Source organism: Mauremys reevesii, linkage group 6 (assembly GCF_016161935.1).
Source record: "Mauremys reevesii isolate NIE-2019 linkage group 6, ASM1616193v1, whole genome shotgun sequence".
In the NCBI taxonomy this organism is placed as follows: Eukaryota; Metazoa; Chordata; order Testudines; family Geoemydidae; genus Mauremys; species Mauremys reevesii.
In genome coordinates this window covers 21,550,310-21,573,037 of record NC_052628.1, presented here as the reverse complement: position 1 = coordinate 21,573,037, position 22,728 = coordinate 21,550,310, and the positions used below count along the sequence as shown (strand labels likewise).

General features: G+C 44.6%; 1 protein-coding gene across 3 annotated transcripts in view; it reads left to right on the top strand.

Annotated features, from left to right (window-relative positions):
• Window positions 1–22,728, top strand: part of CCBE1 (collagen and calcium binding EGF domains 1) — a 201,194-nt gene that overhangs the window by 1,207 nt on the left and 177,259 nt on the right. The window contains exons 2-3 of one of the 3 annotated variants that reach the window (XM_039545813.1): window positions 346–470; window positions 1,864–1,990. In XM_039545813.1, coding sequence (XP_039401747.1) covers window positions 1,935–1,990 — 56 coding nt within the window. In that variant the 5' untranslated portion in view covers window positions 346–470; window positions 1,864–1,934. Of the gene's footprint in view, window positions 1–345; window positions 471–1,863; window positions 1,991–11,964; window positions 12,280–12,399; window positions 12,481–22,728 lie in introns of those variants that run through there. The other 2 variants (XM_039545810.1, XM_039545812.1) reach the window with 2 other exon arrangements.

Genomic DNA, 22,728 nt, shown 5'->3' with positions numbered 1-22,728 from the left:
GGTTGTTAAAGTTTGGGAATCACTGTTCTAGACCCTCCTTCCTGCACCATTGGGCTTGATTCTCCATCGCCCTGCATCTCACGCTGGCATTTGACTAGTGCAAAGTAGCTGTAAAATGCTACTAAATCACAGGAATAGTACCATGTGTACAGTACCACTTCTGTCAGCAAAACTTATGTCACTCAGGGGTGTGGAAAAAAACCACATCCCTGAGCGATGTACATTTTGCCAGCATAAGTAGTAGTGTGCACAGCGCTATGTCAGCAGGAGAGATTCTCCCACTGACAGCTATTGCCACTCATTGAGGTGGTTTTATGTTGACAGGAGGCTCTCTCCCCTCCGCAGAGAGCAGCTACACGACCGATCTTACAGCAGCGCAGCTGCATCAGTACAACTGAGCCGCCACTCTAAGCTTGTTAGTGTAGACATGGCCTCGTGCTTTCCTGCTGTGGTGTAAGTGAGAGTTAGAGGTAAGGGGTAGTCGAGAACTGGGTCCAATTCTCGAAGTGAGAGGATCGCTTTATTTCTGCTACTGTGTTGTCAACAAACAGATCGTTATTTGTAGAGGTGGCTAGCTTTGATAAATCAATAATCTCTAACCAGGCCTCGGAGCACTATCACAATAACTTCAAAGTCATACCAATTAAAATAACAATGGCTACAGTACTAACACGTGGCCAGGTGCTACCATCCAATTCCAATAGTAATGAATCCCCCTCCCCCCCACAAACCCGGTTTTCTCTCTCTACCTGCAACTAGCCCTACCTGAAATGCCTGAGGAAACGTGGGCAGGCAGGGAAGAGTCCCGGGGTCTGTAACTGGGTGGGATCTCAATGTTGCCCATTGTTCTGCATGGTAGGCCAGAATCAGTGACGCTGACATAGGCTACAAGGAGCTTTAAATTACATCTCTGCAGTGGGTGGGCTGTGTGTGAAATGGCCCAAGTCAGGCCAGCTGGCGAGAGTGAATTTCTGAGCATGGCAGGGCTTTAATTCCCATTGGATCTCCACAGACTCTTTCTTTGGCAGGAGCCACCGAGAGAAGGTGTTTTATCAGCAGCTGCTCCGTCTGCCCTGGCCACCTGACGAGACCAGTTGACTGATGCCCCTTTTTTTGCTCTCCCTGCCCAGCAAAGGGGTGGTGGGGGATGCTTGGTACTGCTGTAGCCTCATTCCTTGGCAGGCACCTAGGCTCCTAGGCTTAGCCTGTCATAATAGTGTGTAAGCTTTGTAACAAAAACCTGCTGCTGCATCATGTAAGACCCAAGTATGCACATAAATTCTATCACCGAGCCAGCACTCTAAGGGATGATAGTAATTGGTCCCTTTAGTATCCTCTTTGTGAGCTTGATGCTAGAGGGTAACATCACATACTCTACAATGGAGGCAGTTTGTTACACTACCCCCCAATGGACAAACAGGAGGTCAGACTAGATAATCTAATGGTCCCTTCTGACCTACAAAAGTTTGTCCCAAACCTATGAAAGTCACAGGAGCTCAGGTGCCATTCTTGAACAAATCACTTCAGCTGGCAAGAGGAACAATTATAACATGAATTGCACGCATAGTGGGAATGAGGAACAGAAACACAGTCCTTCAGTTCCAGATCCACAGCCCTCAACCACTTGAACTCAAGGAGAAATCCTTCAGCTGATTATTAATGATGATAATGGCACCCGTGGGGCAGCTGCTAAAAGGTAACATCAGACTAGTACATACAAAGACAGTACACTCCATGGTGACTATTTTAGGAAGGGTTGGAGGTGATGGGAATCAAGCCCAGTTTCAATACACATAGAGTCTGACTGGTCTTCATGCACCCATCTTTGCTTTATTCACACACGGCACCTATAATCTCTTACAGTAAGACAGGCTGATTGTGAGGCCACAGGGACAGATAGGGATATCACAAACTGGGGATTATGGCCCTTTATCATGAACTCATGGCAGATGGAAATTGACATCTATGAGGGGAAAGGTCCTTCTCAAAGGTAAGATTTCTCTTTTGTATTTATCTTAACTTGTACTTTGATAAATTTTCAAATGTGTTTTTCTTCACATATTGATATGACACACATCTTTTCCCAACGTGCACTGTTTGCTTCCTGCCTATTTTCAAACTTTGAAATTGTCTTATGCACCATTGATTGTTTCAGATCAACATTTTCCAGGTTAACGCCCTCCTCCTTTTTTTTTAAATCTCTCACCAGTTTTCCATTTCTCCAAATCCCCAAAACCACTGTTTTAAGTTTTCTTAACCTCAATTGTGCATTTCAGGGAATTCTGGCTAGGAGGAGCATTGTTTTCTTTCTAAAGTAGAGATCATTGGCTACAGTAAATAACTTGTGTTTAAGTACACAAACGTTTGCTACTGAATCTACAGTGTGACAGAAGATTCAGCTTTCCGGAATGAACATGATCATAACTTGATAGTAACTAATTTTCAGATGATTTGTAACTGATTTTTATTTGCAGTGGTCACTCCTTACAGGAAAAACAGCCTTTTATCTTTTGATAAAAACAGCCTGGCTTTAATGGGAAGGGACTGTTTAAAAGAGGTAGTTTAAGTCACTTGCCTTCTGACCCCTTTCTTTGACATTTGATTGAGTGCTGGCGGTGTTTTTGCAAAGAGTGAAGAGTAAATAAATAAGGAGTAATTGAGCTGTCACATGTTGTAGAGTTAGGGCCATAGTCTGCTGTTGTTGTGGTACCATACTCCATTAAATTAGAGTCATTGGGGAGAATTTGGCCGATCTCTCTGATGAGTTGCATGTGTTTCACTGAAGATCAGAATGGATAAACTCCAGGAACAGCTGTCTCATTCAGACTACAAATGGGGGAGGGGTTAGTTTGTATTAAGCTGGAAAGGCAGCATGCAGTCTGGAGTAATTAAACTGTTTGGAGATAAACATTATTATTATTCCCTTGCTAGTGGATATATTGCATATTTAGGGTTTAGATCAGAAGGCCACTATAACCTCGTGTTTTAGATGCTTAGAACTTTTAGAACAAATCTAATTTTCAGTATAAATGCCCTGTGTTTATTTTAAGTCTCCAGGGTTAGGCTTGTTACATTTGAGTTAAATCTTTGTCCATTTTTATGTGCAGATGGAAACTAACTTTCTGTCAATAGATGTAGAAACTTCTTATGGTGCCTGTCTTGCCAAAGAAGGCAGGTGCAGCCAGGTCTGATGATTGGGATGACTCTGGCCCAGCTCCACAGAGAGAATTAGACACCTAAATTCCAAACCCTGCCTAGCATGCTGGCTCTTGTGTCAATCCCATTTTTAGGCACCTGTCTCTCCCCATGCATTATACAGGTAGCCTAGGTGCCTGACTCCGGGTTTGTGGATCCCATTGTTCCAGTGATTCTCTAGGTGCCTAGAAGTTAGGCATTGTGATGCTCACTGTTGCAACGTGCGAGTCCCTCTGTGGATCTAGGCCTTTCTCCATTCACATGCAGTGGAGAGTGTGGTCCTCTCAAACTGGAGTGCACAGCTAGAATTCCTCCTTGGGCTCTCAACCCTTCTCGGCATCCCCCACCCGAAACAGATAGTGGTTCGAAGCGACAATCTGGCCATAATGCTGCTGGTTACCTAGGTGTGGCTTAGTGCTGCCTTTCACAGTGGAGTTCAGTAGTGATTATGGTCACCAACTTTCTAACTGCACAAAACCGAACACCCCTTCCCCGAGGCTCTGCCCCCACTCGCTCCATCCCCCCACCCTCTGTTGCTTGCTCTCCCCCACCCTCACCTACTTTCACTGGGCTGGGGCAGAGGTTGGGGTGTGGGAGGGGGGTGAAGGCTCCGGGAGGAGTTTAGGTTGCAGGAGGGGGCTGGGGCAGGGTGTTTGGTGGGGGTTGGGGTGCAGGCCCTGGGAGAGAATTCGGGTGCAGGAGGGGACTCTGGGCTGGGGCAGGGGTTTGGGGTGTGGGGGCCAGGTGGTGCTTACTGTGGCTCCCAGGAAGCAGCCACCAGGTCCCTACAGCCCCTAGACATGTGGGCAGCCAGGGAAACTCTACACATTGCCCTTGCACCTGCAGGCACAGCCCCCGCAGTTCCCACTGGTGGCAGTTCCCAACCAATGGGAGCTGCAGAGCCGGCCCTGGGGGTGGAGGGCAGCGCGCAGAGCCTCCCTGGCTGTCCATGTGTCTAGGGGCAGCAGGGACCGGGTGGCTGCTTCTGGGAGCCGTGCAGAGCTAGGGCAGGCAGGGAGCTTGCCTTAGCCCTAGGCCCCTGCTGCGCCACTGATCGGACTTTTAACGGCTTGGTCAGCAGTGCCACTCGGAGACACTAGGGTTCCTTTTCAACCGGGTGTTCCAGTCAAAAACCGGATGCCTGGCAACCCTAGTGATGCAAGTTTTTGACTATGCAACTCTGGAAGAACATAGTGAAATCAGCACAATAGTGTGTTAATCTCCTTTTTCCTGGTAAAACAGGGATAAGTAAGAAATTAAAATTTGTACATTGAACATGACCTTGTCATCTTACATTCCAACACTGAAATACCTGTGAGCTGCTGAGGGTCCTCAACCCCCGCTGAGCTTCAGGATCTTGTTCATTTATTAGTTACTTTGGCAAATGTAGGCCTAAGGGCCAGATTTTTAAAAGTATTTAGGTCCTGGGTGCCTAATTTCTAGGTGTGTAACTTGACACCTTCAAGGGGCCCAGATTTTCTGAAGACCTACCCTCTGAAAACCAGGCCCTTTTAAGGTGTCTCAAATTGGGGGCCCAGAATCATTACTCACTTTTTAAAAATTTTTTAAGCCTCATGACTATTTGTGCCAGGAGATGCACAAATGAAAATCAATGGATATGTGTAAAATATTTTGCCTGGGATGGCAGGTTTTTATCAAAAGCCTTCTTTAAGGATGAATGTATTTAGCTTCCCAACAGACCCCACTGCAGTCATGAATAACTAACTCCCTGGATCTGTCCTGAGGTGTGCCCTCCTTTACAGTGTTCACAATAAAAACTTGGATTAGGTTATATATTTGCCTCCCATCATGTAATGTAAAAACAAGTGGGTAGCATGTTTTTAAAGTTAAAATGCGATTGAATGAAAACCTACAAAGTAAAGTGATACTGAGGGTTAGCAGACACTGATATAGCGTGCACAGAAGATAGGTGATTCATGACACCATGCAAGCCAAACTTTTGAAAAGTGAACACAGATGTTGTATGCTTCAGTATTCAAGTGCCTGTCTTGTATTGAGTGAACATTTGAGCCTAATTCTCATATCACTTATCGCTAAGATTTTTTCCATATTCCCAATAGTCCATTTAACTTGCCATTGCTATTTCTAGCTCAGAAATTCTTCAGTAGAATAAACTATGCATGAGCCTTATTTACAACTGACATAACACATATTTGTATCCATTCCCCTTAATCGACGTGTTGCTCTCCTGTTACAAGGGTTGTCGTCCAATCAAAGAGCAGAAAATACACCACAGGACCACACGCTGCAAATAATGAATTTGAAGGGACTGTTAATAGTATTACCATAAGCACCTAGAGGCCACAACTGAGAGCAGGGCTCTATTATACGATGCAAATAGAAATAGCTCTGGCCCTGGAAAGCATAGTTTTAAATAGACAAGGAGGACAAAAGGTACAGATGTTAGAGATTAAGTGAGTTGCCCAAGGTCAGAATGGGGGACTGAATCCAGGCCTCCTATGCCTTAGTCACAAGTACATCTTTCTTGCAGTTTTCAAACACATTGATTAATGATATTTAATCTGTATTGCTCTGTGAATGCTGAGTTCACGTACAGAAATCAAAATCGGTTTGTGAGTTATTTGCAAACCAAAAAAAGGCCAAGCTGCCAAATTCCTGGTTTGATGCTCTCTTCTAGATTCCAAGTTTTATGCTCTACTCATGGAACCACGCAGAGTAAGGCTCCTGAGATCCATGCCAGTATATGGGTGGCAGAAAAACTCCTTCCTGATTAAAAATGTATCAGTCATTTCTGTGCCATGCATGTGAACAAGAATCTCCAGGGTTGCATTTTCTTTTGGATATAAAACTACACGCCAAAGTGATGGTTACTCTAGCAATGATACAACTGGACGGAATGGTCTGAAACCTTCACAGCTCCTCACAGAGACCTTGTTCTAATAATTGCAAGGATTAAATCAAAGGGGACTGTTTTGTTTTACTGTTCCTAAATTTAGAATGATGACCAAAGCCTTGTCAAAGAGGCCAGGACTGACAAGAAGCACATGCACACCTCAGAGGCCATTGGTGAGTGATAGCCAGAATATCGTGAAAGATTTCACATTCTTCAGCTCTAATCTCTTAGAACAAAATGAAACCCAAAACTAACCTGAGAGAAAATGTCAGCTCTGTTTAGTGTTCTCTCATGTGCCATATATGTCGTTGTGTATGTTTTTGGTGGATTAGAGCTACTGTTTACTTATTTTCTGCTTGGTCAGCAGTGCTGTTGTTTTATTGGACATTTTCAAAATCCATTTGTTTTTGTTAGTAATCTAAGAAGAGCTCTGTAAGTATTTGTGTAAGGGAGAAAGCAGTCTTGTGTATTTCCTTTCAGTAGCTGTGATGGACTTTAGAGGCAAAGCATGATGCTGTCCATTGTATAGCTGTTTCTGAAGTATCTTTTCCCAAAGTTACCACTCCATCAGATGGGGTAAAGCTACACAAATCTAATCGAATATACCTTCAATCTGTATTAAAGGATTTCTAATGAAAATGTCTGTCTGATAAAAGTTTAATGTTCCTTGTCCCCTAGTTGGATTAAGCTTCATAATACACCTCTACCCCGATATAACGCTGTCCTCGGGAGCCAAAAAATCTTACCGTGTTATATTGAACTTGCTTTGATCCGCCGGAGTGAGCAGCCCCCCCTCCCCGGAGCGCTGCTTCACCACGTTATATTCGAATTCGTGTTATATCGGGTCACGTTATATCGGGGGAGAGGTGTAATGATAATGACAAGGGCGCCTTCCCCACTCTGCTTCTCTGCCTACTTGTTTTTATTAAATATCAATTTGTACAATAGCAGCTAGAGGCCCCGTAGTCAGGGACTGCATCCCATTGTACAAGGCAAAGTAAAAGAAGAAAAAGTTCTTTCCCCAAAGAGCTTGTTGTCTGGGTGTGTGAGAAAGATGAAGTAAATAGATGGGTTGGGTAACTACCATTCCCTGCCAGAAGTACTCCCCTCTCTGCTTTCTGTTCTCTTTTTGTAGCTCTGATCTCTTACCACCACCCCTCTATATCACTCTCTTTGCACTAACTTTTTAGCTTCTTTCCCCACCTCCCTTCTGCTCTGTCATCCCCTCCCAGTTGTTCCCCACTTCCTTCTGTCTCACTTCCTTTTCCTGCCCTCTCTGAATGCAACGAATTCACATCTGCTTCCACCAGGGCTGAATGTGGCCACCCATGTCAGTCTCACTCACCGCTTTGCTTTTCTTTCCTCAGTTTTTCTCCTATTTCCCGCATTGCTTCTTTCTCTTTCTCTCCCCCCACACACTCCTCCCTTCTGTTTTTCATCTCTCTATCCTTCCTTTTGCTGCTCTTCTGCTTATCCTCCCAACCATTCTCTCTCTCTTTTTTTTTTAATCCCATGTCGTTATCCCTGCCAGTTCTTCTCCAGTCTTCTTTACTCTGCCTTTCTCTTCCCCGTTCCACGAGTCCTCTACTTATTACGCCCCTCTCTGTCAGCCACTAACTGATTAGGAAGAACTGCTTGCCCCCACTCCATAGACGAGTTATTGCATAATTATTCACTAGAGAAGAAGGATTTTTTGCACCTTTTTCTCTAGCATCTGGTCCTGGCTGCTCTCAGAGATGGGCTGCTGTACTAGATGGGCTATTAGTCTGAAATAGCATGGTCATTCCCAAGTTACCCAACAGAGGGATAACTTGTATTTATAAACTTCAGGCCCTGGAATACTCCTTGGAACCACATGTTCAAATCTGAACAAGTTCAGTTTATGCCTTCATCTTCTGAGATAGGTTAGTTCAACATCATGAAGTTTAGAGTAATACGCAAAAGGGAAAAAATGGCTTGTGTACCTCTAATGGATTCTTTGATATAGAAGGAAGACCTGAGAAATGGCTTCAAAAAACTTTTTCCTGTTTGTTTAAACATCAGGTCTGTTCTGCCCTGATTTCACTAGAAGGATTTAATGATAACTGGATTACAGAGGATTATGACCACAAAGATACATGGCACAAATGAAATGCAGGTGAGAGCGGTGGTGGTTTTTATTCAGACTGTTTAAAATTTTGTTCTTTATTTAACATCTTTTTAATTCACACACATGGGAGACGTTTGACAAGATGTCTCTGTTAAATATCAGCGCACTCACTCTTTTTTTTCAATAAACAGCTAAGAAAATGCACAATGCACATCTCTGAAACTTCCAACAAGACTCCTAGCAAAACCAAGGAAGACCAGACTTGTTGGAAGTTTTGCTTTTCCTAAGGTATGTGTGGGGGCGGGAGGCATCCTTTTTGTGCAGAGGAAGGAATACTTTAAAGTCATCTTTATAGATCATAATCACCTGTTATTATTTCAAATTTTTAGGGGCAGTACCCAGCACAATGGAGCTCTTACTGAAGCTTTTAGGCGCTAGCATAATAGTATATTAACTCAAGGCCTTGTGATCTCTTCAGAGATGTATTTTGGATGAGTCAGGGCTTGCCATGGTGTCTTTGCACATTTCACTGAACCCTGCTGTGGTGTAATGTTCTAGATGGTTGTGCCCTCCTGCTCCAGATGTGGGCATACGAAAGATTCTTTATTAATGTGCAGTTTATGAAATACTCAAACTACTTGCGAAATCCAAGAAAAAACATGAATTTGTATATTATTTAATCAATATTATTTGTAAAAACACATCGGGCAACAATAATGTTTGCATTCCTGCATAAACAACATCAAGAAAATTGTTATTATGCACCACGATTTATGCTGAATTCCTCATCTCCTTTTGAGACTGCTCCAAAATTTCATACACAGCGTTATTAACTTTATACATACTTGAGTTGTGCAAGTCAAAACAAAACAAAGTTTGCCTCGATGCAAGGACAAGCATCCCTCACACCAAACAGCACTTTATGCCTATTTATTGAATTAAAAAAACAAACAACCTCCAGATTATTCCTGCCTGGGGCAATCGGAGGACTTCAGTGTTTTCTTAACCAATGGCACACTTCAACACTTTTAAAAATGTAACCCTTGTGCTCCTAATGGGCTTGGCTGCACGTCCATTTAAAAATGAGACACAGCAAAGAGATCAAACAACATCTTTTATGTGTTAGCTGGTAATAAAATTACTAATTGGAAAAACAAAAAGGCCTGTGTTTGGATATTATCTAAACTTACTTAAACTTGTTTAGTTTTGTGTATCATGGCGATAACTAAAATCTTGCTTATACTGTATTTTTTTTTTTTTTAGGCCCTGATCTTGCAAAGATGTAATATACGTGCTTAGCTTCATATGTATGTAGTTTTTCTTAAAGTCAGTGGGACTACTCCCATGTCAAATGGAAGCAAGTGTAAGCCTTTGCCAGAACAGCCTTTGTTGCTAGTTTTTACTAAAGATAAACAATATTGTTGATAGGACAAACTTTCTTACATAAATGGGTGATAAACATAAAACCACCACCATAGCACAGGTACTGAATTACAGTGCCTACATATTACAAAAGTTACCGTAATGACTTACAAAAATCTATACATCCCACTTAGCCTATCTTTATAGAAAAAAATAAAATCAGAGATGTTCCCAAGATGTGAAATTTGGAACTTCTCTGAAGTGTGGTGTTCTGAGTAGAGGGGATGTGGCAAAGTCCTCCCATTTGTGTCCATCACTTTAAATAAAAAAAAATATCAAAATTTAGGGGGTAGAATTTTACTTCTTGTGGAAAAATGCTGGATTAGCATCACTAGAAAATAGTTCTGTTGTTACTGCATACATAGGCAGAGTATGGGTTGTAGCAGTACAAGCTTCTCTTCCTTTCAAACTCTGTTATTGGATACTATCCACCTTGGGAAGGGGAAGGAACATTATACAGAGACAGGTGCTTACAAAGCCCCGAGATCCAAACACCAGGTTCCTGTCTTTTGTTCCCTGTTATCTCAGAATTTAAGTGAGACTGAATGAGAAGTTTAGGGCTTACCCCTGCCAGGAACACCCCTAATACTCATTGACTTCAGTGCAGTAGGTGTGGGCTCTGTCTCTGCCTACTCCTTATTTTGTACATAAAGAATGAGAATGGAAGAAACACTTAACTCCCAGTAAGGACCATATATGCTTTAGTAAGATACAGAAGCAGGTTATTATAATTGTGAGATGGGACCATCAAATATCCCCAAAACAGAAAAGCAGTTTTGCTAGTGTAAGAGAACAAAACTATTTACTGCTGAGGTTATTACAGCAAAGCAGAATCTGGTTGGCAGTTCAAGGGAAACTTCTGAAAGGCCCTAAAATTAAGTTGTTCCAGTTTGTCTTTGTGGTATTGGACAATTTATTCACATTATGGCCTTATTCATCCCAGTGAGGTCAGCAGGGTTAGTGGTGGGAGTAAGGGGGTCACACTCTGGTCTTTAAACTCTGTTCCTCAGTTTCTCCAGCTGTAAACTGGGGTTATAATACTACTTCTGTAAATGGTTTCCAGCACTACAGGTGAAAGGACTGTAGTTGTAAGCACTAGCTTTTGTCCAAAAGCTTTTCATGGTTGTAGACAGGTCCCCTCCTATCAAAGCCCATTTGGTGATTTAATGTTTCTCAGCTCTCCTCCCAATTTACAAAGGTAGGTTCATTTGGGGGGGGTTATTTCCTCTATTGTGTTTGCTCCTAAAGGGTTTTTAACTATAAAAACAGGATGACATGGTGCAGGGGGCCCCAGCTGATGCATTATTTTATCAGTTGATCTCCCCTGTGTGAATGGTGTGGAAGGGGTAACTGTGCACAAAGGTAAACAACACTTGTAGCGGAGCTCCTGTGTCTACGTTGGCCTTGTGAGAGAGACATGTAAGATAAGGCTGGATCTGGAAGGCAGCCATGTGCCGACACTCAGCCTCTCATCATTCCTACCGCCTAGGGCGGCTTTAGATTGTTGGGTTTTCCTGTCCGAGTCTTTGGGTTTCTCGGACCTCTCTCGCCCCCGCCCTCCCCTCTGCCCCACGTGTTTCGTTCTTTCCCTTCGGCGGTAGGATCGCGGGGCAGAAAAGAGAACAGGGCTAAGTCCGGATCGCGAGTCAGTAAAAACCGACAACGGCGAGGGCGATTTCCCCGCGCGTAACACAGGAGCGTAAGAACGGCAGACGGGGAGATCCCTACGCTAGGAAACTGACCCCCCCCACCCCATAAATACACCCCCCTCCTCCCCGACAGCCACTCAGCTACACCGCGGCTTGCCTCCGCACTTGCCTGCGGAAAGGGACACGGGCTCCAGGGAACGTCTCTCCCGCGTCCAGTCCCACCTCTTACTGAAGCCCCTAGCTACCCCTGCCTCTCCCCACCCCGGTGCAACATCTGGCTACCCCAGCGTCTGCCTGGTTCCCTAGCTACCCCGGCCTGCCCCCCCCACATCTGGCTACCCCAGCGTCTGTCTGGTTCCCGAGCTCCTCTAGCTACCCCTGCCTGCCCCCACCCCCCCCGCGCAACATCTGGCTACCCCAGCGTCTGCCTGGTTCCCGAACTCCCCTAACTACCCCTGCCTGTCCCCCCCAACATCTGGCTACCCCGGCGCCTGCCTCATCCCCGAGCCCCCTAGCTACCCCTGCCTGCCCCCCCAACATCTGTCTACCCCAGCGTCTGCCTGGTTCCCGAGCTCCCCTAGCTACCTTGCCTGCCCCCCACATCTGGCTACTGCAGCGTCTGCCTGGTTCCCGAGCCCCCCTAGCTACCTTGCCTGCTCCCGCTGCAACATCTGGCTACCTCTGTCCCCACTGCCCGTGCCTCTGGCTAGGACCCCGCCGCCCCCGGGTACCGCTGCCTGCCCCCTGTGGAGCATCTGGCTGCAGCGGCCGCCCCTCTCCAGGCCGCCCCCGCGCTAACATCTGGCCGCTGCTGTGCCGCCGCAGGGGGCCGCTCTCCTCCTCGCAGGCGGGGCAGGCAGGGGCTGCGGCGCTGCTCTCCTAGGAGGCCGAGGGAGCCGCGGAAGCAGAGCCCGCCCGATGGTGCTGCAGGGCGGCCCGGGAGGGGCTGGGCGGCGGCGGCTGCTGCCCCGGAGCCTGGCTGCCCTGCTCCTGCTCCTGGCTCTGGGGCACACCTGGACCTACCGGGAGGAGCCCGAGGAGCGCGACAGGTGGGTCCCCCGCTTCGCCCCACCGGGGCCGGCTCCCAGCCCGCGCCGCACCTGGCAGTCCCCGCCCGCCCCCCTGGGGCTCTGGCTAAAGCCGCCTCTTCTCTCCGGCTTCTCCCGCAGGGAGGTTTGTTCCGAGAACAAGGTCGCCACCAGCCGGTACCCGTGTCTGAAACCCGGCGGCGAGCTGGCCACCTGCTTCAGGTGAGCGAGGCGGGGCCGGGGCCGGGGCCGGCGTGTGTGTGTTACCGGGACTGCTGCCCCCTTCTGTGTGTGTGTGTGTGTGTGTGTGTGTGTGTGTGTGTGTGTGTGTGTGTTACCGGGACTGCTGCCCCCTTCTCTGTGTGTGTGTGTGTGTGTGTGTTACCGGGACTGCTGCCCCCTTCTGTGTGTGTGTGGGTGTGTTATCGGGACTGCTGCCCCCTTCTCTCTGTGTGTGTTACCAGCACGTGGGACTGCCGCCTGTGTGTGTGTTACCGTGACTGCCCCCTTCTCTGTGTGTGTGTGTGTGTTACCGGGACTGCTGCCCCCTTCTGTGTGTGTGTGTATTACCGGGATTGCTGGCCCCTTCTCTGTGTGTGTGTTACCAGCACGTGGGACTGCCGCCTGTGTGTGTGTGTGTGTGTGTGTTACCGGGACTGTCCCCTTCTGTGTGTGTGTGTGTTACCGGGACTGCTGCCCCCTTCTCTCTGTGTGTGTGTGTGTGTTACCGGGATTGCTGCCCCCTTTTCTGTGTGTGTGTTACCAGCACGTGGGACTGCCGCCTGTGTGTGTGTGTGTGTGTTACCGTGACTGCCCCCTTTTCTGTGTGTGTGTGTTACCAGCACGTAGGACTGCCGCCTGTGTGTGTGTGTGTTACCGGGACTGTCCCCTTCTGTGCGTGTTACCAGTACGTGGGACTGCCGCCTGTGTGTGTGTGTGTGTTACCGGGACTGCTGCCCCCTTCTCTGTGTGTGTGTGTGTTACCAGCACGTGGGATTGCCGTGTGTGTGTGTGTGTGTTACCGGGACTGCTGCCCCCTTCTGTGTGTGTGTGTTACCAGCACGTGGGGACTGCCGCCTGTGTGTGTGTGTTACCGGGACTGCCGCCTGTGTATGTGTGTGTATATGTGTTACCAGCACGTGGGACTGCCTGTGTGTGTGTGTGTTACCGGGATTGCCCCCTTCTCTGTGTGTGTGTGTTACCAGGGCTGCTACCTCCTTCTCCTCTGTGCGCTGTTACCAGCACAGTATGTGTGTGTATTACCAGCACGTGGGACTGCCGCCTCCTTGTGTGTGTTACCGGGACTGCCCCCGTGTGTGTGTTACCGGGACTGCTGCCTCTGTGTGTGTGTGTGTGTGTGTGTGTGTGTGTGTGTGGTACCAGCATGTGGGACTGCCACCTCCTGAGTGTGTGCCACCGGTGTCTTGTGTGGTATGGTCACTGTGTTATGAGTGTGTGTGTACTTGTTACCAGAATGAGACTGCCACTGCCTGTGTTTGTGAGGAAGTGCATTGTGTTGTGATAGCTGGTGTGTGCTTGTTGGTATGAGAATGTATGACTATCTTCTTGTGTGTGTGACACTTGTGTCTTGTATTGTGTGGTTACTGTGTTGTGATAGTGTGTGCTTGTCTTTGTGTGTTGTGAATGGTGTGTTATGGCACTTGTGTGATTGTTGTATTGTGGTAGTGAGTGTTGTCATCAAACACACACAGCCTCCTGAGGACTGTTGTGCCAGGCAGAGTGGCCACAGTTGCTGGTGTGGCACCAGATATTGTGTAGTGAAGTTCCCAGACCTGGCTCAATCCTATGAGAATGCTTGACAGTCTCTTCATGTGTGTTATGATGGATGCGGTGTTATGGTACTTGTGTGACTGTTGTGATCAGCGAGTGTGTGGTGACAGTGAGAGTGTGTATTTTGTGTGTGTGTAAGAGTGTGTATTTGGAGTTTGTAGGCTATGGGGCGCTGATAGTACTACACATGTAAACATTCATGACAGTCCTATCGAGAAGATGAATAGCTGGTTTAACGGTTGCATGTTGTTTATAAAAGTTGTATCTAAAGTCAGCCAGAAAGAAATATTTAACGTTTGATTGGCTCTGTTGTGTTTCCTTGCAAAGTCTTTCAGCAGCTGTGTCTGCTTAGCGCTTAGACTCAGGGAAGTCGCTCTGTGGAGTGAATGGGATGCAGCGTATTCAGCACTTGCTCCGGTGACGTTGAATTAGGGAGTATAACAGGTAACCAACCCCCTGTGTACTAGTAACATTTTCTAAATTATAGCAGCTCTCCAGCCACAGAAAGGTGCAGCTTGGGAAGTAGGAGTATAGGCTTCCAACCACATCGCTCTGGTAGCATTTGTCTTAATCTTAACCTCGAGTGAACAACCTACTGGGGTAAAGGGATAATTCAATTCTTGGGCCCATTTCATAGTTGACCTCTCTGCAGTGACTACCAACAAAGGGACCAATAGTGACAAACTTTTTTTTTTAGATAGATACTTGTCTATTATGAACCCACTGAAAACACCATCATATAATTATGGCTTTCAATCATTGCTGGGTTTCATCTGTGCCAGGCTATAGCATATGTCTTAGAAGTGAATGGTTTCATGTTCCACAGGGGTGCAATTCAAGGGAATAATATTGATCTATGAAACCCTGCATGATTTGCATAACTGACACTTCCTCTTGCCATGCACTAACTAGGGCTGCATTTAAAATTAGCCAACATGCCCTAGCTAGCAGCCCCTAGATTTGAATGTTTGGGGCGTGCTGGCCAGATGTTCTCAATGGAGCGGTCTTAGAATGTGGAACTCACTTTCTCTGTTGATCTGAAAGAGTTTAACCTTTGGGGTATGGTTCATAAATCCATCTATTTACTTAGGCCTTTGCCTGAGATAAGTTGATGGGAAGGATGTTATGTCTTTAAGGATGGCCTTTCTGTAGTTATTGATCAGAGATACTGTCTCTGAGTTTCCACTTTTTATTATATGTTTGTAAATTTGAGGAATGTCCTTTTTATATCCACTTGTCTGCAAGAAATTGTCAAAACTAGAATTGTTTTAACGTATATAAATGTATCCGGAGCCTTTGACAAAGACATAAACAGCAAGTAAACGAATATCTAATTACCAATGTCCTCTGAATAATCTAGTCTCTCTCAGACAAGATGTTTAGCCTATGAGAGGCACTTACCTCCTCTACACAGCCACTTCCAGAGGTAGCTACATTGGTGTGTGTGTGTGTGCTAAGTGATCTGCTATTACATAAAGGGAGCATGCGATACAGTGAAAGCACTTTGGTGCTAGTGAAAGGCATTAAAGAAATCCATAAATGATAGAAGACAAAGGGGAGTTTTTAAAAACCTCTTTTGGTGACAGATTGTTTTTCTTTTCACAATGCCTTTTATTTAGTATAAATATAGGTGGTTTGAAAATGTAGCTTTGCAATGCACATAGGTTCTGCCTCCACTCTAACTGTAAATGGGGAATTGTCACTAGTGGATGTGTTTCTAGTGGGATCCCTCAGGGAACGGTTTTGGCCTTATGCTGTTTAACATTTTTATTAGTGACCTGGAAGAAAACATAAAATCATCACTGATAAAGTTTGCAGATGCCACAAAAATTGGGGGAGTGATAAATAATGAAGAAAATAACTACTGATTGAGAGAGATTTGGATTAATAGGTAAACTGGGAGCAAGCAACATAGGCGCTGACTCTGTGGGTGGTCTGGGGCTAGAGCACCAACGGGGAAAAAATGGTGGGTGCTACCCCCTTATCAGCTCATCCCCACCCCCCACCAGCGCCTCCAGCCTGTTGGCGGGCCCCACAGATCAGTGCCTCCTGCCTGCTACAATCAGCTGTTTCATGGCATGCAGGACGGGGGAGGAGCGAGGACACAGCGTGCTATGGGAAGGGGGCAGAACTGGGTGGGGACTTGGGGAAGGAGTGGAATTGGGGCAGGTCTTCGGGCAGAGCCAGGGATGGCGCCCGCCCTCCCTCCCTCCCTCCCCCCCCCCCCCGGCAATTTGGAAAGTCGGTGCCTGTGGCAAGCAAACAATGTGTGTTTGAATATGGATAAATGTAAATGTGTACATCTAGGAACAAAGAATGTAGGCCATATTTATAGGATGGGGGATTCTATGCTGGGAAGCAATGATTAAAAAAGATTTGGGGGTTGTGATGGATAATCAACTTATCATAAGTTCCCTGTGTGACTCTGTGGCTAGAAAAGCTGTAGATCCTGGGATGCATAAACAAGGGGATCTTGAGTAGGAGCAAAGAGGTTATTTTATGTCTCTATTTGATACTGATGTGACCACTACTGGATTACTGTGCCCAGTTTTGGTGCTCACAATTCAAGAAGGATGTTTATTTGGAGAGGGTTCAGAGAAGAGCAAGGAGAATGACTACAGGGTAAGAAAACGTGCCTTATAATGACAAACTCAAAGACCTCAATCTATTTAGCTTAATACACAGAAGATTAAGGGATGACTTGATTATAGTTGATAAATATTTACACAGGGAGCAAATATTTAATAATGGGCTCTTCGATTTAGCAGAGAGAGGTTTAACATGATCCAGTGGCTGGAAGTTGAAGCTAAACAAATGCAGACTGGAAATAACGTGTAAATATATAGTGAGAGTAATTAACCATTGGAACAATTTACTAGGGGGTGTGGTGGAGTCTCCATCACTAACCATTTTAAAATCAAGATTGGATGTTTTTCCTAAAAGATCTGCTCTAGGAATTATTTTGGGGAAGTTCTCCGGCCTGCGTTATGCAGAAGGCCAGACTAGATGACACAATCATCCCTTCCGGCCTTGGAATCGATGAATCTATGAACCCATAACAACATCTGGGATTACAGAATATACCAATGTAGATGACCAGCCAAAGGGAAGTCACGGCCCAGTCACTTCTGTCCCCAGAGAGTGTTAGTATATCATCTCACACTCTAGAAAGGGTTGGATGGTGCCATGACTCAGTCTTTTTTTCTTCACTGGTCCCTGCTCCAGCCCACTGCTGAATCTCCTGTCTTCCTTCTCCGCATCCCCATGGCTTTGCCTTTTAAAGGTACAATAGAGCCCATTATTGCATACAATTCCTTAACACACAGTACCACAAAACCTTTTACAGAGAGATGGTAATAAGCAGTGGAGAAAAGGAAGGCTGCTGAATGGGATTTAAAGTGTCAGTGTTTCAGAGGCAGAGTTTTCAGATCATGAGACAACCTTATTGAGAGAGCAACCTCTGACACTGAAGAGTTTGAAGACTGAAGGAGCAGAATGAGCAGTGTGAGGTCCATGTACTGAGGTGTTTTTGCCCTCCCTGAAGGTAGAATCATAGAAGGTTTGGGTTGGAAGAGACCTCAGGAGGTCATCTAGTCCAACCCCCTGCTCAAAGCAAGACCAATCCCAACTAAATCATCCCAGCCAGGGTTTTGTCAAGCTGGGCCTTAAAAACCTCTAAGGATGGAGAGTCCACCAACTCCCTAGGTAACCCATTCCAGTGCTTCATCCCCCTCCTAGTGAAATAGTTTTTCCTAATATCCAGCCTAGACCTCCCCCACTGCAACTTGAGACCATTGTTCCTTGTTCAGTCATCTACCACCACTGAGAACAGCCTAGCTCCATCCTCTTTGGAACCCCTGTTCAGGTAGTTGAAGGCTGCTATCAAATCCCCCCTCACTCTTCTCTTCTGCAGACTAAATAAGCCAGTTCCCTCAGCCTCTCCTCATAAGTCATTTGCCCCAATTCCCTAATCATTTTTGTTGCCCTCTGCTGGACTCTCTCCAATTTGTCCACATCCTTTCTGTAACGGGGGGCCCAAAACTGGAAGCAATACTCCAGATGTGACCTCACCAGTGCTGAATAAAGGGGAATAATCACTTCCCTTGATCTGCTGGCAGTGCTCCTACTAAAGCAGCCCAATATGCTGTTAGCCTTCTTGGCAACAAGGGCACACTGTTGACTCATATCCAGCTTCTTATCCACTGTAATCCCCAGGTCCTTTTCTGCAGAACTGCTGCCTAGCCATTCGGTCCGTAGTCTGTAACAGTGAATGGGATTCTTCCGTCCTAAGTGCAGGAGTCTGCACTTGTCCTAGTTGAACCTCGTCAGAATCTTTTGGCCTAATCCTCCAATTTGTAAAATTCTCCCACACTCAAAGGGTCCCAAATGTAGCAATAGCAATGTCGTTCTGCTCTGTGTGCAGTGGGGCAAGACTTTTCCTGGATATAAGCGGCGTCACAGTCCATGTCTGTAGTAATAGTATTGCCTACTACACGCTTTAAAAATCACAGTGAATCCAGCTGAAAAGGTAATGAGATTGGCTTTAAAATAGGAGATTTTTTTTAAAAGTAACTTTTGGGTTCTTTTTGCTTGCCTTCCGGTTTCTGAGTCTTTAGGGCTCATTTGGGTCATGTTTTCAAACTTTTGTCCACTACGTGAGTATTTTCACTGTTTTCTGTAAGGAAATGCCATTTTGAAAAAATGGAACTTTTTCATAACATTGCACAGATTTTGGCAACATTTTGTTTAGAAACAAAATTGAAAAAATCCATTTAAAAATGTCTTGTTTGACATTTTTGGGGAATGAAAAGGTTTTTTTTTGTTTTGAAATTTATTTGATATTAAATTAAAAAAATAGAAAGGACTGAAATTGAAATGAAACATTTTTAATTTATCAAAACAAAATGAATTTATTTTCAGAATTTTATTTTGTGGAAACGTTTGAAATTTGGACATTTCATCCTGATGTGGGAAGAATTTTGTTTTTCAAACTTTCAGCATTTTTCACAGGATGGAGAAAGCTTTAGCTAGGATATCCTTTTATTATTATTTTTTTAATTAATGCTGTAATTCCCATGTAATCACTTGTCTCCAGGAGCTGGGGCTCCAAGTAAATGACCTAATATTGTTAGACTTTGCAACACTGTAGCAGTGGAAGTGGTATACAGTCATCTCTTGCCAACCTTCAGGATTGTGAGGGGAAGAAGAGCCCCTCATCGCAACCTCTCTCAGGTCTCCCATTTACCCCCATTCTGGTGTAGCATTTGGCCCTAGGCAATGAGAATAAGTCTGAATAGCGGGTTAGCTTCCCCATTTCTGGGCTCTGCTTTTCCATTTAGAGAACATCTGTCCCGTGCTGCATCACCTCACTCATCCTACCTTGCAGAGGAGGCTGTCATCCCTATCAGACTTTACCACTGATCAGTAATAGCAAGTGGTACCAATGTGGTGCAGGCTTTGACCTCTAGCCTGAGATGGAGAAGCAAGAGGCGTCACTATGGTAGTATGAAGAGAGTGATGATTTTGAAAGTTATCAGGCTCTTAAGTACTAACAATATCCATCAGATTAGCCAGTATTTCCCTAGAATAAATCCATGCAGGCTTTTGAAAGAGGATATAATGATTGTACAACTATGGAATATTGTCCATTTTCTTATCTCATAATTGTCTGGCAGCTAAAAATATCTGTAGTCAGTATAGTATTGCAGGTGTTGAATTCTGCCATGAAAAGGATACTCTAAACTTTATAACAAAAAGATAATTCAAACATAAGGCAGAAATACATGTATGCCTATAAGCTAGCTAATTGTGATGCTGACTGAAGATCACATTCTAAAAAAAGTCATCTTTTTATTCTATTGAATGCTGTTGGTGCTGGCAGAGTCCAATTTTTATAGACTGTATCATTTTACACATTCTTAAAGGATAAAAGTTATTGCAAATAAGTTAGAACTGAACTGCTCCACAAAGGGCAGCACTTTACTGATATGCCCCCTGAGACCATGTTCAGTTCTTAGTTCCCAGAGTCCCTGAAGAGCATGTTGCATTGCTTCCCAGTTAATTTGACTACATAGATTTTTTTGAAGTTTTCAGCCAGAGAAAGCAAAGGTGATATTTTATCTCAAGACTCTTCTTTTGCTTTCCAGACACTATTTCCATTGCCTTTCTAATCCAAAACTCTGCTGTCATCACTTTCAGCGGAATCAACCTAACCCTAATTCTCGTTACAATATTAAATTGTAAATGACATTTATCCAGTTAGGGCAAAAAAATGCATAAGCCCCAGTTATCTTGGAGGATAATGTATTGCATGCTGGAAGTTTGCTGAGAATTCACGAGGATGAGATGTTCTTGGTTATATTTTACTTGTGGTGCTTTTTTGTTTTTTGTTTTAGAAAAGTAAACAGCTACAACATCTGTAACAATGCTTTTGCCAAGATTGTTTGTTTCCATAAACTAATAGATTTTATTTCACATACTTTAAAGTGCAATGGGCTGCTAGCTCTTTGGGACAGTGCTGGTACCTCTGTGCCTAGCACATTGTGAGTGTGACTATAAATGAATGATGAATATTATTTAGTCATCATTTTCAAAATGGGAATTTCAGAACTAGATATGTCAATGCATCTGTCATGCATAAAATCTATCTATCTATCTATCTATCTCAAACCTGAGGCTTCTAGGCATCATAACAAAAACATAGGACCATATCCTGAGATGTGCTGAGTCCCACTGACTTGGATGGGAGACTTGGGTGCTCAGCATCTTTTAGGATTTGGCCCATAGACTTGCTATTTTCAGCATCTGACTTTTAGTAATTCGGATTAAAACCAGTAGCACAATGCGCTTTCTCAAGCACTAATAAGTATTGTGGTCATGCTGAATGCAGAAGTGCTTCTAATAGCTACATCTCTTTCTTCTATATTTGCTTTTTAATTGTTCTTACTCAGAACGTAGTGCTTGTGAATATGGATAGTTTGTAGGGAAATGTAGCATGTTATTTTTTCACAAAACAGGTAAACCAGGGCAGTGGAATAAACTTCCCCATGCCACCTAATCATTTATCCTCACTACTACTTTGAAGTAGCACCCCAGCAACAAAGGTTTTGTGCCCATTCAGTCCTTGGCTTGACATCTTTGCTGAGACTACCAAGGGAACTGATTGGTGTCAACAATTGTGGTGAATTATGATGTGGACCTCTGTCAATAGGAACAAAACCAACACCATGCACACATCTTATGTAGGTACCTGAATTGCTGGTAGTTGGTCATGATGGCTTTCCACCATTACTGATTGGAGACACATTTGTGCTAGTGACAGAGGCCTCGTTTAAACACTTAAGTTGTACTGCTTTAACTGGACTGGTATAGTTAAAGTGGTACAACCCTCCCTTATTGTGGATGCAGTTATACCAGTATAAAGCTGCTTCTACTTGTGCAGGAAAGGCAATGAGCTATGCTAGAATAAGACACCTTTACACCGGCATAACTGTGCCCACATTAGTGGTTGTACTGGTATAAATATGTCAGTAAAAGAATCACATCTCTACCCTACAAAAACTGTATGTAGACTAGGCCTAAAATTACCATTGACAAGAAGCAATACAGTCTTCCAGTATTTTATGTCCTTTTTTTAAAATTAAAAATGTGTCCCATACCAAGGTCACAGGCTCATTTTTATCAGGCACAGTACAATCGGTATGCTGTCACCATGTAGTTTAACTGGGAATGTTTATGAAAATCAGCGTTTGCAGTCTCAGAATACTATACTATGTGTACTAAACACATTTGACATTTATATATGATCTCTTGTAAGTCTTCACTGAGGTCTATATAGTTTTAGATCATATACTTGCTGCTTACGAGATGCAATACCGAGGGTTAGGATATATCTGTGTGCCTTCGCTAATATATCCCCCCCACCCTTTATCGTAGCACCTGAGACATATGTACATATGTACATAAAAGACAGTCTTTTATGTACATATCCTCACAACACTCCTGAGAGGCTAGGAAGTACTGTTATCTATATCTTTTATAGATGGGAGATTGAGGCATAGAGAGGCTAAGTGACTTGCCCAAGGCCACATGGGGCATCTATGATTGAGCAGGGACTTGGACCTTGGTCTTCTGAGTCTTAGGCTAGTGCCCTGAATACTGGACGATCCTTCCTCTCAAAGGTTGTCAAAGATGGATGCAGATGATAGCTTGGATAATACTCCAAAAGTTATTTTCTGCACAAAAACCAGAACCTCCCCAAATTTTTCTCTGAAGCACTTAGCTATTGTGGTTGTTGGCAATATACAAAAACTTTAGATCTAGAGAAAAGCACTTTCACACGTGGTAACACTTATACATATTTTCCAAATTTGTTGCACAGAAAAGGGGGTGAGTTTCTTCAGGAACTCTTGGTAAAAGATCATCTTATGGATCTGAGTTTGCCTGCCTGGCAAACCCATCAAGACCACAAATGGTGTCAAAATGTGTACTCTGCTGCAGAAGAGCAAAGGATTAATACACTCTCTGTGAAGTCTAGTCCATGTTGGATGACAGCCCTCTGGGCTAAGCTCAGTCGGAATCTTACACAGACATCTAAATCACACAGTACAAAATGCAAGTTCTCTTATTTTCCTAGGGAAGTGTGACAGGAGGAGCCTCGCACAGGGCTTTTTTCTCTTG